Raw genomic sequence first — 15219 nt, forward strand, 5'->3', positions numbered from 1 at the left:
TGCTGCAGAATCGCATGCTTGTCGAAGCTTACGGTGAGCATGCTCTTGGTAAATCACAGTGCTTTGAGTGGTTTAAAAAATTCAAAAGTGGTGATTTTGACGTGAGAAACGAAGAACGTGGAAAACCACCGAAAAAGTTTGAAGACAGCGAATTTCAAGCATTGTTGGATGACGCTCGAACTCAACAACTCGCGGATCAATTGAATGTGACACGAGAAGCCGTCTCCATATGTTTGAAATCCATGGGAAAGATCCAGAAGATGGGAAAATGGGTTCCACATAAACTGAATGAAAGACAGCAGGAAAACCGAAAAACCACTTGCGAAATGCTGCTCGCCAGGTACAAAAGAAAGTCATTTCTCCATCGAATTGTGACTGGCGATGAAAAGTTGATATATTTTGAGAATAAGCGTAAAAGATCATGGATAACTCCGAATCCATCGACATCGACTGCAAGGCCAAATCGCTATGGACGGAAGACAATGCTCTGTGGGATCAGAAAAGTGTGAGCTAAAACCTGGCGAAACCGTTAATACTGAACGCTACCGACAACAAATGATCAATTTGAATCAAGCTTTGTGTAAAAAACAACCGGAATACCAAAAAAGGCAACACAAAGTGATTTTGTTTCATGATAATGCACCATCACACATAGCAAAACTGGTCAAGGAAACGATTGAGGCATTTGGTTGGGAAATACTTTCGCATGCGGCTTACTCATCAGACTTGGATCCGTCCGATTACTACTTATTTGCATCGATAGGACACGCACTTGTTCAGCAGCGCTGAGCACTTCTTACGAAGATATACGAAAATGGCTAGATGACTGGTTTGGCTCAAAACAATTTTTTTGGCGTGGCATCCACAAATTGTCAAACAGGTGGAAAAAATGTATAGCTACTGATGGGCAATACTTCGAATAAAATATTTTTTATCATTTTCATGCAATAAACGTGTATTTTCTATTAAAAAATTCTGGTTTCATATTTACCTGGTATTGCAACAATATTGCAGCGATATTACAAATTCTGTGCTGGAATAATATTACATGCTATGTATTATATATTTATATGGATACATGAATGTTATTTGCCTTTTCACATAAAGTAACTTCCTCTATTAAAATTTATAGCTTTAATAAATAAAAACACTTAGATAATATACCTGGAATACAGAGATTACCAACACTATAACCAGCAGTGCCCGCTATGTAATATCCAGCTCTACCAATTCCTTGAATGTCCCTCAATCGACCTCCAGTACCCGTTGTGGCACCACTACAGTTTATTGCATGTTTAAATAAGAGCACATGCAGACATAATCAGTAGAAATTTCATGAAAATATTTCAATATTTGTATTATTTAGAAAAAATAAATAAAATAAATTACAGAACGTTACAGTCTCTTTAGTTACTTACGCAACATAATGACAATATTTTTCTAAACAGAGAGACGCGAAAATAATTTCACAATTAATTCCATTTTTTAAATTAGCTACATTTGCTTTTTAAAATCAATTTTTTTTTTATTTTACATTTCGAAAGTATCATAAAATCGAAAGAAATATTTTAAAAATAAAATATATAAAGACGTGTATTAGGTAAAAACAATTAAACACGCGCAACATATGCGTTTATGTTGTTTTAAACAGGGTCATTAATTAAGACTTTTATAGTTAAAGTACACTAAATTCAAATAAAATAAAAAAATATGATTTATTATATCTCAATTTAAAAAAAAATGCAATACATTTCGGAACCACTAGTCTTTCTTCAGTTAATTACATTCATGATGATGGTAAAAATTTTTTTTTTGCGTCGTTTTGAGCCGTTAATAGTAATGGACATAAAGCACAAACGGATATCGCAATGTAGATTTTTCTTTAATGATCACTGTCAGTACACAATGGTACTGAAAATTTGTGTACTGAAAATCATCATACACAATGATAGTAATCATTAAAAAAAAAAATCTACATTGCGATATCTGTCTATGCTTTATGTCCATTATTGTTAACCGACTCATGTCAAATAAGTTTTTATCATCATTATGAATGTAATTAACTAAAAAAGGATCCATGATTCCGAAACGTATTATAGTTTTTAAAATTGAGATGTAAATCGTTACTTTTTTATTTTATTAGAGAATACTTTAAAAGGCTCGATTATTGATCTTGTTATATTGTTATATTTTTATATTGTATATTTAAAAAATAATTTAGTTATGTAACATTCTGTTGTAATATATTTTGATAGGAAAAAAGCAGGGAATGTGGAATAAGCTACTAATATGAAATTGTAGCTTATTTTCTAAACATCGCTGAAAATTGTTGCAATTGCTATCAAACATGTCATAACAAGCAATGAGTCAATCCGACACAATAATAATAAATTAAAATTCATCATAATAAATATTTATTTTTTTTTATATCAGGAGATTCGGCAGCACTTTCATGTTCTCATAAACTGAAAGTAAGTGCTTATATTATATAGACGTTTTTTTAATAATGTTGCATGAACAATATTATGTAAATTGCAATTTCTAACTTATTGTTACGGAAAGACTTTGTCATATGACATGTGAGTAATGTGAGATACATCGAGAATTGAAATATATAAGTTCCATATTTCCATTAGCAACTTATTCGTGATCAGGTAAGTTAAATTATAGGATGTATTTCAAATATTAGCTTATTTACGATTATAGATTATATCCAGATAATCAAATCTGAAAAGACAGATTTTGAGCAGTCTCCCTGATGAAAATTTTTCTCGAATTTTTATACGAATTGGAACATTTTTCAGAAATACTCAGAAATATTTAGAAAGTTTATATCTTCTCTCAAAATTTTTCGTACAAGTGAATTTTGAAATATTCTAAAATTTCTCGTCCCGTAATTTTTAAAAAGTATTTTTAAATTTTTTAGATTTTATAGCATTTCATCATAAATTATACTTACAAAAACTCTTAAAAATCTTACTATATTTATCTTACTATATTGTAATTAACAAATCTTACTATATTGTAATTAACATATATGAAAAATTTTGAGAAAAGATATAGATTTTCTGAGAAATGTTCCAATTTGTATAAAAAATGTGAAAAAGTAATAAATAAAATTATAGAGAAATTCTGAAAAATTCTGAAAAATTCTGAAAAATTTTCACCAGCGCTGCTATCAATTTCTGATTGCAGAAAGGCAACAAATTGTACACAGAATTTGTACTATCAAATAATGCTAGCAAATTGCTGTCAAAAATGCTGACAAAGCTTACTGACATGCTCTGCCAGCAAATTGGTGATAAAAATCAAACAGAATCGGCTGACAATAACCTGATGACAGATTGGCAGCGAAAATCGAGCAAGATCTGTCATTTTCACATACGATCTCGCCACGAGATGGATTTATTTCTCATAAAAAGAAAATATCCAGGAATCCTATAAGAATTAGTATATGTAAATTGAATAGGCAAATCTCTTAGAAATTTCCAAGCTCTTTCGGAGTGCTTTCTGAATCTCCGAATATTTTTTTGACTATTTTAACTTTGTCATGTTTATTTTGAAATGTGAAGCTAATAGATAACATTTAAGCAATAAAACTGTATTCATTGTTTCTCCAATTTTCACACTAGTATATAAATATATTGTATATAGTATATAGTATATAAATATATTGTATAATTATGTATAATTATATATAACCGTTTATATATACGCAAAATTTCTTATAAGAAATCAGATCGATTTAAGTGAAAATGACAGCTCTTGCTTGATTTTTGCTACCAATCTGCTACCAGATTCTGTCAATAGGTTCTGTTTGATTTCTGCTGCTAATCTATTTGCATAGAATATTAACAGATTTTGTCGACAGAATAGAAGCAGAATGCGACATCAATTATGTCAGTCTGCTAACATCTTCTGATCAAATCTGCTACCAATTTATGGTCATTCTGCTAACATTTTGCTATCTGACTATATTCCATATTATTAGCTTTATTTGCTAGCTATGTTCAATAATGCTAATATATTTTCTATGTTATACAATAAAAATATAAACCATTTTTAACCATTTTTCGTGATTGATTTACAAAAATAAACTAATTTGAATAAACTAAACTTTATTTACTTTTGTGTTATTTGTTATTATTATCGAAATTTCGGTATTCCATATTACATCCCATTTTTTAAACCACCCATTTTCACATTTTTTACTTTTTTATTAATATTGATGTTAGACTTAAATTTTAGTGATTTTCATTTATTGAATATTGCAGCTAATATATTCCTCAAGAATTCTATGCAAATTTAAAGTCTTTATATGCATTTATATCGGAACAATTAATTTAAAAAACGCTATTCCATATTCTTTGCTTTTACCATACAATAAAATATAAAGTCTCAAATATATTCGTTTTCCAATTAATATATCTACTAATATATCTACTTATATGAAATAATGAGATGATATAAGTAATACAAAGAAACGTTTCATTGAAATTATTCTATATTATTATTTTGGAATACTTTTCGGCAAAATTTTAGCATTTCAGAAAAATTTTAGTTTAATTTCAGCGATTTTTCAGTATGTTATGAAAAATTCACTTTCAGTTTTTAATTTTTTAATATTAGGTGTACAACTTTGCTTCCGCCTTTTTTTTCCGAAATTTGAGGCTTTATTGTAAAAAACTGGTTATACATTTATGATTCAAAGTATTGTCCATCGCTGGCCACTACTTTCTCCCATCTTTCGGGTAGCGTACGAATCCCGCGTCGAAAAAACTGATCATCTTTTGAGGCTATCCACGAATCGATCCAATTTTTTACTTCTTCATAAGATCGGAAGTGCTGGTCAGCCAGGCCGTGTGCCATTGATCGAAACAAGTGATAGATAGATAGAGGGAGCAACGTCTAGAGAATACGGCGGGTGGGGTAGGACTTCCCATTTCAACGTTTCCAAGTATGTCTTGACCACTTTCGCAACATGGGGTCGAGCATTGTCATGCTACAAAATCACTTTATCGTGTCTCTCGTTGTATTGCGGCCGTTTGTCTTTCAATGCTCGGCTCAAACGCATCAATTGCGTTCGATACCGATCGCCTGTGATTGTTTCAGTCGGTTTTAACAGTTCATAATACACTACGCCGAGCTGGTTCCACCAAATACAGAACATGACCTTGGACGTCAAAATCACCGTTCTTGAAGCATTGAAACCATTCACGACACGTTCTTTCACTAATAGCGGCCTCACCATAAGTATAATAAAATAATGCTATAATAATTCGGAAGATCCATATTAAGCTTGCCTAAGATACTTTTCGCAATAAATTATTTACAATGTTTCAAAGATGGTCATTGCTAGATGTTCATTGGGGGGAAGGGAGGATCCTGTTTACCTACAAATAGATTGCCTACAATATCGTTTGTCTATATCATTTTTGAGAGCATTCGATGAGCCTCAGCCGCAGATTTCTTCATATTGAAGCAAAAAATTAAAACCTCCCGCAAATGACGAGAATTTGGCTCGTAAACTGACATTTTCAATCGAGAATAACTTTATGGTGCAGATACAAATCGACTAATGTTTCTATGAGGTTATGTTGACAGATGCCCAAGTTTATTGTATGACGTCTATGATCTATTTATTTCGACCATCACTTACCGCTAAAGCCATCTATAGGAAAATGGCGGAAGCAAAGTTGTACACTTAATACAATTTTAATACAATTTCGCTAAAATGTTTTGCTGAAATGCCAAAACCAGTTTTTTCATCAGGGAAACATATGCATATAAGCCAATTAACATTTTATAGTTTTTTTATATAGTTGTGATGGAATCTTAGTGCTTAATAATATATCTATTTAAATTTCTTAATATTAGTTATTGCGATTAATCATATGCTTCGATGATCATATTTAAAATAATGCTATAATAAAATAATGCTATAATAATTCGGAAGATCCATATTAAGCTTGCCTAAGATACTTTTCGCAATAAATTATTTACAATGTTTCAAAGATGATCATTGCTAGATGTTCATTGGGGGGAAGGGAGGATCCTGTTTACCTACAAATAGATTGCCTACAATATCGTTTGTCTATATCATTTTTGTCGACAATTTGTTTGCGCACAAAAAAAATTATTGCCTATAGCTCGATTGCCTACATGTATTATTGCCTATATATGTGCACTTTTGCGCACAAATAAAAATTTTAAAAACAAAATTACATTGCTTACATATATTGTTGCCTACATGTATTATTGCCTACAAGTATTATTATCTACAGCTGGCTTACAATATTATTGTCTACAACTGGATTGCCTACGTGCATTTTTGCACACAAATAAAAATTTCAAAAACAAAATCACATTTGCCTACATATATTATTGTCTACATTATTAAAAGTGTCATGAAATTTAATTTACTTTTAAGTTACATAAATTAAATTCAATTTTATGATATTAAATTAAATTTAATGTAACTGCAATGTATCTGCAACTGAAAAGTTGCATATTTGTATACCTGTACAAATGTAATGAAATTTAATGTACTTTTCATAAAATTTTATGAAGTTTAGTATATTTTTCATTAAATTTTATACAGATTTGCATAAAATTTAATGTAAATAAACGTTACATTTAAGTTACTTATAACTTTATTTTCATTGACAACATTAAATATTTTGACAACATTTTTAATATATCTGCTTGAAATTTGCTTCCATTACATATAACGGAAGCAAATTTCTGTTTTTTTAACAGTGTATAGTTTGATTATGTATATAAGAAATTATATACATTATTGCCTCTAGCTCGATTGCCTACACATACTATTCTCTGCTTTAAAAACACAAATTCTGTTTTACAACATAAATTTTCTGTTTTAAAAACATGAATTCTCTATTTTAAAATAAATTCTCTTTGAAAATATAAATTATTTTACTTAATTTAACATTAATTTTATATTTATGTGCAAAAGTGCTTGTAAGCAACTGAGATGTAGGTAATAATGTAAGCATATGTAATATTTCGTTTCTGAAAATTTTATTTGTGTACAAAAGTGTATTTGTAGGCAATCGAGTTGTAGGCAATAATATTTGTGGGCAATAATACATATAGGCAATAATACATGTAGGCAATAATACATGTAGACAAATGTAACTCCGTTTCTAAAATTTCTAGTACATGTAGGCAATCGAGTTGGAGCAATAATTTTTATGCGCAAAGAAACTGTCGGCAAAAGTAATGTAGACAAACGACACTGTAAGCAATCAATTTATAGATAAAAGAAGTCATCTTCATTAGTATCAGCAATATTAAATTACTTGTTAATTTAATTCATGATATAACATATTCTAGCTTCAATCTAAGACTTTCAAAATCGACAAATAATCAACACACAATTAGAAGAAATTACAAAAATTCATACAAAAATATTATTAAGTACCAAGACCTTGTTCTGAATATGGCTCTCTTTCACTCATTTCTGTTGAACCTTTTCAGTTCAATTTCACTTAATACTTTTTAAACGTACTGTAGAATTAAAAATCAACTAACAATCAATTATCTTATAATACTTCATTTTATATCAAAATAAAAATCTGGAAATAAAAATGAATTAATATTTAAAATATCTTCGTTAATATTTTTAAAGCTGCTAGATAATGTCTATATAAAAACTATGCATTTCACTGATTATATCTCTGTGTCCAGATCTATTATTATTAGGGATGCATCGGATATCCGGAAAGTATTCAATATCCGGCATTATCCGGTACTTTTTTACTATACTATATAGATAGTCGGATATCATTAGTATTTGGGAATATATCCGATTGAAATTTGATATTATTAAATTGTTGATTTTTTTTATACAAATATTGTAGAAATAAGTATGCATATTCATGATGCTATAATATCTTATGTTATTATATTATTGTTACAAAATTACAGTCTTTTTTCTCTATAGGCTTTTCTTTAAACTCTCGGATATCCAACTCGAAAAAATTATCTTCTCGGATATCCGATCGAATACTGGATATTCGATGTTATATTCTGTCCGGATATCCGATATCCAATATTCGGTAATTTTATGATCCGGTGCATCCCTAATTATTAGAATGCCAACATTTCAGTTGAAGCACTGCAGTGAACTGCACAGTGCAGTTCATTTCATTAAGATGAGGAACAGCTTGACACTTCACCAAGTATCAGTGAACTACAATGTTTATGAAAATTAATGTAATAATGGATAATTGAATAAATAATATTTGAAACATTTTAATTTTTAAAAGATAATATAAAAAATATAACTTTTATAGAAATAAACAGAACAAGGATAAACATAAATATATTATAATCGTAAAGGAGATAAGTAAATGAATTGTAATGAAAATTTATTTTTTGTAAAGAAATTCAGTAATTTTAACTCTAACTTCTTGATTACATTTTATTTAAAATACCTGAAAGGTGCAACGCCAGTTGGAAAGTTATGTGTTTCTGCTGTAAAAATAAGATGCTGTTTGATATTTTCCAGATGGAAGTTACTGCATTTATAAGTATTTATAGGACGTAAAACAGGAATCTTAAATCCTTCTATCGCACTGCTATTGTCGCTGAATTTTATTACATTATTTGAATTAGAGTAATTTTGCGTATCCATAATCATGTCAATCAGAGATTGTTTTTTTTCTTTTCCATTCAAAATAATGTGTCCTTTAAAGAACCAGTGGCGACTATGTTCACTGTTAGATTGAGCAAGATCGAAACATTCTACGGTGGTTGGATTCCGTTTTAATTTTTGAAGAAATAATTCTGTATAAAAGTCTAAATCCCAATCATCAAATGCCAAACCTGCAAATTAAAAATTTAAAATAATAAAATTGTAGTAACATATCCTGTTCAAAAGTGTCCAATAAATTAAAATGAATCCAATTATTAAAAATATTGTAATAAAAATTTACATCAACTCAATAATAAGGAGAATATAAATTTTATATAATAATTTTATCACATTTATATTGGGAGTACAAATTAATTCAGTCCATTTTTTTTGTGCATTTATTTCAAAACAAAATGAATGAACAGATCAATTAAAGTATTGTCCATCGCTGCCTATTACTTTTTCTCATATCTCAGGCAATTTTCCATCTCGAATTCCATCTCGAAAAAATGACTCGTTTTTGGAGGCGATCCAATTTTGGGGGGAGCCAATTTTCGATTTCTGCGAAAAAAGTCAACCGGTGACTTGTTGCATCCTTCGGAATAACCGTAATCAAAAGGAACAATGTCCGGAGAATATGGCGGGTGCGATAAAAACATCCCATTTGAGCGTTTCCAAATTTTTTTACGACTTTAGCGACATGAGGCCGAGCGTTGTCATGAAGAAGAATAACTTTATCATGTCTGTTCGTATTCCGGCTGTGGTGTTGAGGTTGATGGCAACGATTGACCGGGCTTAGCGTAGTATTTTTTCTTCTTAGAGTTGTCGTAGAATATCCACTTCTCCAGTCACAATCCGATGCAAAAAACCTTTTCTCTGTTGTCTTTGAATCAGCTGTTTGCAAGTGAAAAATCGCCTTTCAATGTCTCTCGTTTCAGTTCATAAGGCACCCAATTTCCTTGTTTTTGAATCATTCCCATGGCTCTCAATCGTACAGAAACAGCTTGTTGAGTTACCTCCAATTGATTCTGCAAGCTTCTCTTGCATTTGACTTCTTTTTCGAGCAATGCCTCTAATTCTTTGTTTTCGAATTTTTTTGGCTGTCCAGAGCGAGACTTGTCTTCAAAACGCTGAAATCTCCATCCTTGAAACGTCGAAACCATTCCCTACATGATTTATCAGTTGGAGCAGTGTCACCACAAGCATTCGATAGGCCACACTTCAGCCGCACTTTTCTTTCAATTAAAGCAAAAAAATCAAAATCTCCCGCAAATGCTGCTTGGTTAACATAAAATTCGATATTTCAAACACAATAAAAATCAAGGTTTTTGTATGAAACTCAAAGCGATATAAACTGAATATTATTAGCAGATGTTTAACCTCTCTGAAATTGCCAAAATCAGCTGTCACTATGAACCATTCACAACAGCTGGAGCCATCTTTAGGGAAACGGACCGAATTAATTTGTACTCCCAATACATTTAGCATGTTAACATTTTAAAAAACAAAGTTTATATAACTTCCGTATTTTTTATATCTTTATTTTTTTGTAAATAATATATGTTTTTTTATTTTAATTCAAAAGACATATATATTTCAACTATGTGCGCTTTTTCGTTTAATTAAAAAGTATCAGTCTTTTAATTATTATTACTTACCCAATTTAAAATTAACTTCTTCCAAAGCACTTCTGCCTTTTTTGATTATATCAACTTCAAACCATTTCTCTGGTCTAAAACCATGATCAAATGTTTCAATAGGTTTCACATATCTACATTCTGTCATTCTATCTCCCAACATATTTATAATCTAAAAATAATATTTATAATATTTCTTTAAACAATAAAAAATATCTTATAATAAATATCAATAACAAACTTGTCAATAAAATTATCGCAATAAATAAATTCTATCATTTTGCAAAATTTAAATAATTGTAACTTCGTAAAAAATCATCATATTCAAAATCTTCTTCGCATTTTCAATGCTAGTAAAACCTTAATTTTAAGAATCCTTTAATAAATTTTGAATTTATTTTCTTACTATATTTCTCACCGTCTTTTCAATAATAAAGACATGTCTCCAAAAAATTATACTTAATTACAATTAATTTGACACATTCTATGGGATGGTTAATTTTTTTCACAAATGTCATAGAAACAATCGCAATATATAGACTTCCTTTGTAAATTAAAAAAAAAGTTATAACTTTTTTGCGAAATTACAAGATATCAAAATTACCTACACAGTTTTCTTCGATTACCGCCAGCATCAATATTATCCGATGCGTATCACGCACAGATTGCTAATCAGATCTTGCGTTTTATGCACGTGTGTGCGCGTAACTCAAAAATTTATTTGTAAGAAAAAGTCTATTTTAATTGCCACTATATTTGTGAAAAAATTTCATTTTTTTAGAGCATTTTTCTAAATTCCATTCTCAAATTATGCAATTTTTTTAGAGATGTAAAATGTTCTTACTTTTAAAGAGACGGCGAAAGAGAGAAGAGAAATTTAAAATCTATTAAAAATATAAGTAGTACAGACTTTACCCTTAAAAAAGAAAAAAACATTTTGAACAGTTCGCGAAATGATGTTAATGAAGTTTTCGAAATTTTAATGGAATTTACTTGTTGCGATAATTATGTTGATATGTATATGAAAGAAAAATAATGAAGGGAAGAAAGAAAATAAATTAAAGAGAAAGAAAAAAGAAAAGGAAAATAGAGAAGAAAGAGAACATTCAAGACAATTAATATTGCAAGACAATTAATATCTATATATAAATGTAATATCTATATAATAAAATAAAAGATACATACAGCGTTTTCTACTTTTTTGTTTAATCTTTTTTTATGTTTAATGCAATATCTGATTGCTACTTCTACTCTTTTTACTTTATTTAATTTGACAGTTTTGCATATAGAAACCACATTGGTAGAAAATGCAGTGGAGAAATTCAATCTACAACAAAAAGTTATTGATATGCTGGGTATAATATCAGGAGACACGGTAGTATCTCGCGCTAAGACACGCATAGCGATATGTGAACGCGAGACCGGCCGTGTAATTTACGCGAACCGTACCACATACATAGAACGTCCCCTTTAAAAAAAAATATTAAGATTTCTCGAAAACTATAGTAGATACGGAAATATGTTTCTAATAGGAATTGTATGATTCGAAGGAGGACATATAGATAATAAAATGTTCCTGTGTAGCATAAAATGTAGCATAAGAAAAGAAATAGGTGTTTAGCACAAATTTTTCTTTAATTGCCATCATGTTGCTATCATCAAGGCAATAATAATTTCGTTTGGGACAACCTAAATTGACAATTGTTTGCGCAAATGAGAGGAAATGTTATAGCAAACTTATTGCCATAAATGTTGCTACAATCTGTTGGAAATCGTTTTCGTAAAATACTATTTAGTTCACATTTCTGTCAATTGAATGGAAATGGAGCATCGTCAAACATTATGCGACACCAGAGGAATGCATAGAGTTAAATTTCTCGATTTTAAAAAACGACATAGAATAGAATAAAAGACGCAGCATTAAAAGATTTTTCAACTGTTTTAATGGAATAATTTTTCGAAGCAAATCCTAAAGACTCTAAGATGAATGTTACATCCCGATAAATCCCCTCTTTCCTTATTATAAATATATGATTTATTTTTATCCTATTTCTAAGTTAGTATTTCGTTTTAGTCTTGATATTTCTCTATTTTATCTTCATTTCAAAACTGAAAATTCCTTTTTTCTTTTATAGAAGGGTACATTTAGTTCCTTTATTTAAATAATCAAACCAACAGATCACAGTTATATATCTTTATGCGTCACACAGATTATTTATCCTAAAGAATGTTTAAGAATATCCCACGATCTCTCTCAAAGAAGTCTTTCTATAAAATAATAAATAAAAGCGTATAACATTATATTAGTGATAATGTACATCACATTAGCGTTTAGCAATTAACAGCAAAATAGAAATCTTTCCGAATGCGAAAACGAATATCTTTTTCTTCTTTTTTTTCTTCTTTCAATAAAATCAAACCAATTTTAGATATATGATTCAGAATGTAGTAGATTCGCCTCGCACAAGGATGTTAGTTAAAGAAGACCGAATTTTTATTATAAATTATTAAAACTCTTAATTATTATAATATCTATTAAGATTAAACTTATAGAGTGGGGAGTAAGGCTTACGCGGAGCCTCGCTGCCTTATCTTAAGAAAACAAGCGCGAATATAGATTCTATCAAATCTTGAGGAGTATTGATTGGTCCTGAAAAGACCATTCATTTCCACACACATTCATTTCCAAAATGTAAAAGGAGGTGCCAAAAGCAGAAACATTCATTCAATACATTCGAAAAGCAGAAGTAGAAATCTATCCACTATAGTCGGAAATTAGAGTTAGATCAAGGTGAGAACTATTCTCGTGCTTCATCAGAAACACACTCGTTTTTCTTTTCGCATTGTTCTATCTTTCTTATTAAACGAAAATACTGAATTGGATCGGCAGAAACCTAAATCTCTGCTCTGCGTCCCATTCAATTACATACAAGCACATACTTGAGTATCCGCGGAGCTATTGCGACTGTCGCTGTCAATAGCGTGGCCCCCGTCTTATAGCATTTCCTCGGAGAATTCATAATTATCTCATATCCAGAGAGCTGTTATGACAGTCGCTGCCAATAGCGCAGCCCCCGTCTTATGGTAGTTTTTCGGAATATTGATAATTCTTTAGTATTACCTCCATGCTTACTAAAAACGGACAAAGACAACGAGAGAAGAGATTAAGATTTCAAATAAGATCAGCTCTCAAATCACGATCCTTTCCCTTATTTCCAAAAATTAGCGCAGTTATTAAATCAAAACAAACTGGCAGATTTAATCCGCGAACAGTATATACTCTCAAGAAATTGGAGATCAATTTCACGTTTCCTAATTGCAAGGACATTCGAAAAGCCGATCCACGAAGATTCGCCTATAAACTTCGTAATCTTTTTGGCACCGGGTTCAGATTATCCTTCTGAATAATTATCCAATACTTCTCAGTGAACATTCTTAACCGCACAACTTGATCTCCAATCCCCGGGTAAATTGCTTAAATGCATTGATTCAAAATCGGAGAAAATTTCAACAATGACGTGACGTAACATAAAAGCATAATACTTTTTTTCAAATGTTTACCGAATAAGTCTCCTAATACTTTAAAATATTATCACGCTTGTTATGCTTATTGAGAATACTTCGATCACATTTCATTCACATTCGGAGAGCTCGTTCAAGTTTAAAATACCGTCAGATTATTAGCAACTTATGAGAATAAGATTTTAGGCTGAAACTGTTTCCGTCATGTTGCCCTATGATTTCTAACAATTTATTATACGATCAGTTTATAGGAGGGCAACTATTGCCATCAAGTTGCTCATAAGAGTTAAGAATGACAATACCATAAGTACAATACATAAGTTGCAACTCCCAGTTGCAAGTCGTAGAGTGAAAATTGCCAATCACAAGTTGTAAATCATTGCAACACCTAATCCATATTTGGAAGTTGCGAAATGTATAGAGACAGTCAATCAAGTTCTTCAGTACATGATGGATAGTTTCAAACAGAAATTTATCTATAAAACTTTACGTCTTGAGCTAAACGATATAAATATTTAGAGTTTATTAAATACAATTTATACAAAACATATAGAAAAATAGACCGATCATTCTTATTCATATTAGCGATTTTTTCCATCAACAAGAAATTTTAATAGAGATTATAATAGAGAGTGAATTCAATAAAATAGATAAAGAATTAAACAATTTACGTTCTCGTGAGCTAAATAGGAGATTAAAACAGATTAAACCAATTTGCTATAATCTATTAATCATTAAAGCATCTGATGACAAGCATGTATCTGGATTTTGTTTTTCAAAAAATGCTAAAATTACAACCGAAGAGATCTGTACTTCCAATTTTGAAATGACATACTATATTAACATCACATTAAAAATAACAATAATAACAACATGGTTCCATAGTACGAAAATATAGACATCATAAAACATTTCAGAACATACTTAATTATACGTGCAGCTAAAGAAAATACCTCAATGATATTAGATTTAAACGAATATAAGACGAGGATGCATGAGATTTTGTCTGACGATAAATACATACACAATTTGTAATAAGAATTCTATAAATATAATTACAACAGAAATTCGTACACTATTAAAAAAATGGGACAATAGGAAATGCATAGATCAGGCTACGTATAAAAAACTGTATGTATCTGATAGTGATTGACCAAAATATTATGGGCTGCCAAAAGTTCACAAGGATAGTAATCCTTTAAAACTAATTGTAAATTGCATAAATAGTCCATTTTATTTTTTGGCAACCTTTTTAAAAGACATAATAGAGAAAACAAGAAAAACTTTAGTTACATTAAAAATAGTTATGATTTGGTGGAAAAATTAAATTTAACACTTGAACCTATTATTAGATGTACAACTTTGCTTCCGCCGTTTTCCTATAGATGGTTTTAGCGGTAC

At 30.0% G+C, this 15219-nt stretch overlaps 1 protein-coding gene across 1 annotated transcript in view; it reads right to left on the bottom strand.

Moving 5' to 3' along the window:
* The window catches only part of LOC105622947 (phosphoribosylformylglycinamidine synthase), an 86599-nt gene that overhangs the window by 34519 nt on the left and 36861 nt on the right, over positions 1–15219 (bottom strand). Inside the window, exons 3-6 of the mRNA XM_012204354.1 lie at positions 11482–11623; positions 10318–10468; positions 8460–8850; positions 1165–1277 (exon numbers count right to left, since the gene is read on the bottom strand). Of these exons, the coding sequence (XP_012059744.1) occupies positions 1165–1277; positions 8460–8850; positions 10318–10468; positions 11482–11623 (797 nt within the window). The remainder of the gene's footprint in view (positions 1–1164; positions 1278–8459; positions 8851–10317; positions 10469–11481; positions 11624–15219) is intronic.

Source organism: Atta cephalotes (assembly GCF_000143395.1).
Source record: "Atta cephalotes unplaced genomic scaffold scaffold00050, whole genome shotgun sequence".
In the NCBI taxonomy this organism is placed as follows: domain Eukaryota; kingdom Metazoa; phylum Arthropoda; class Insecta; order Hymenoptera; family Formicidae; genus Atta; species Atta cephalotes.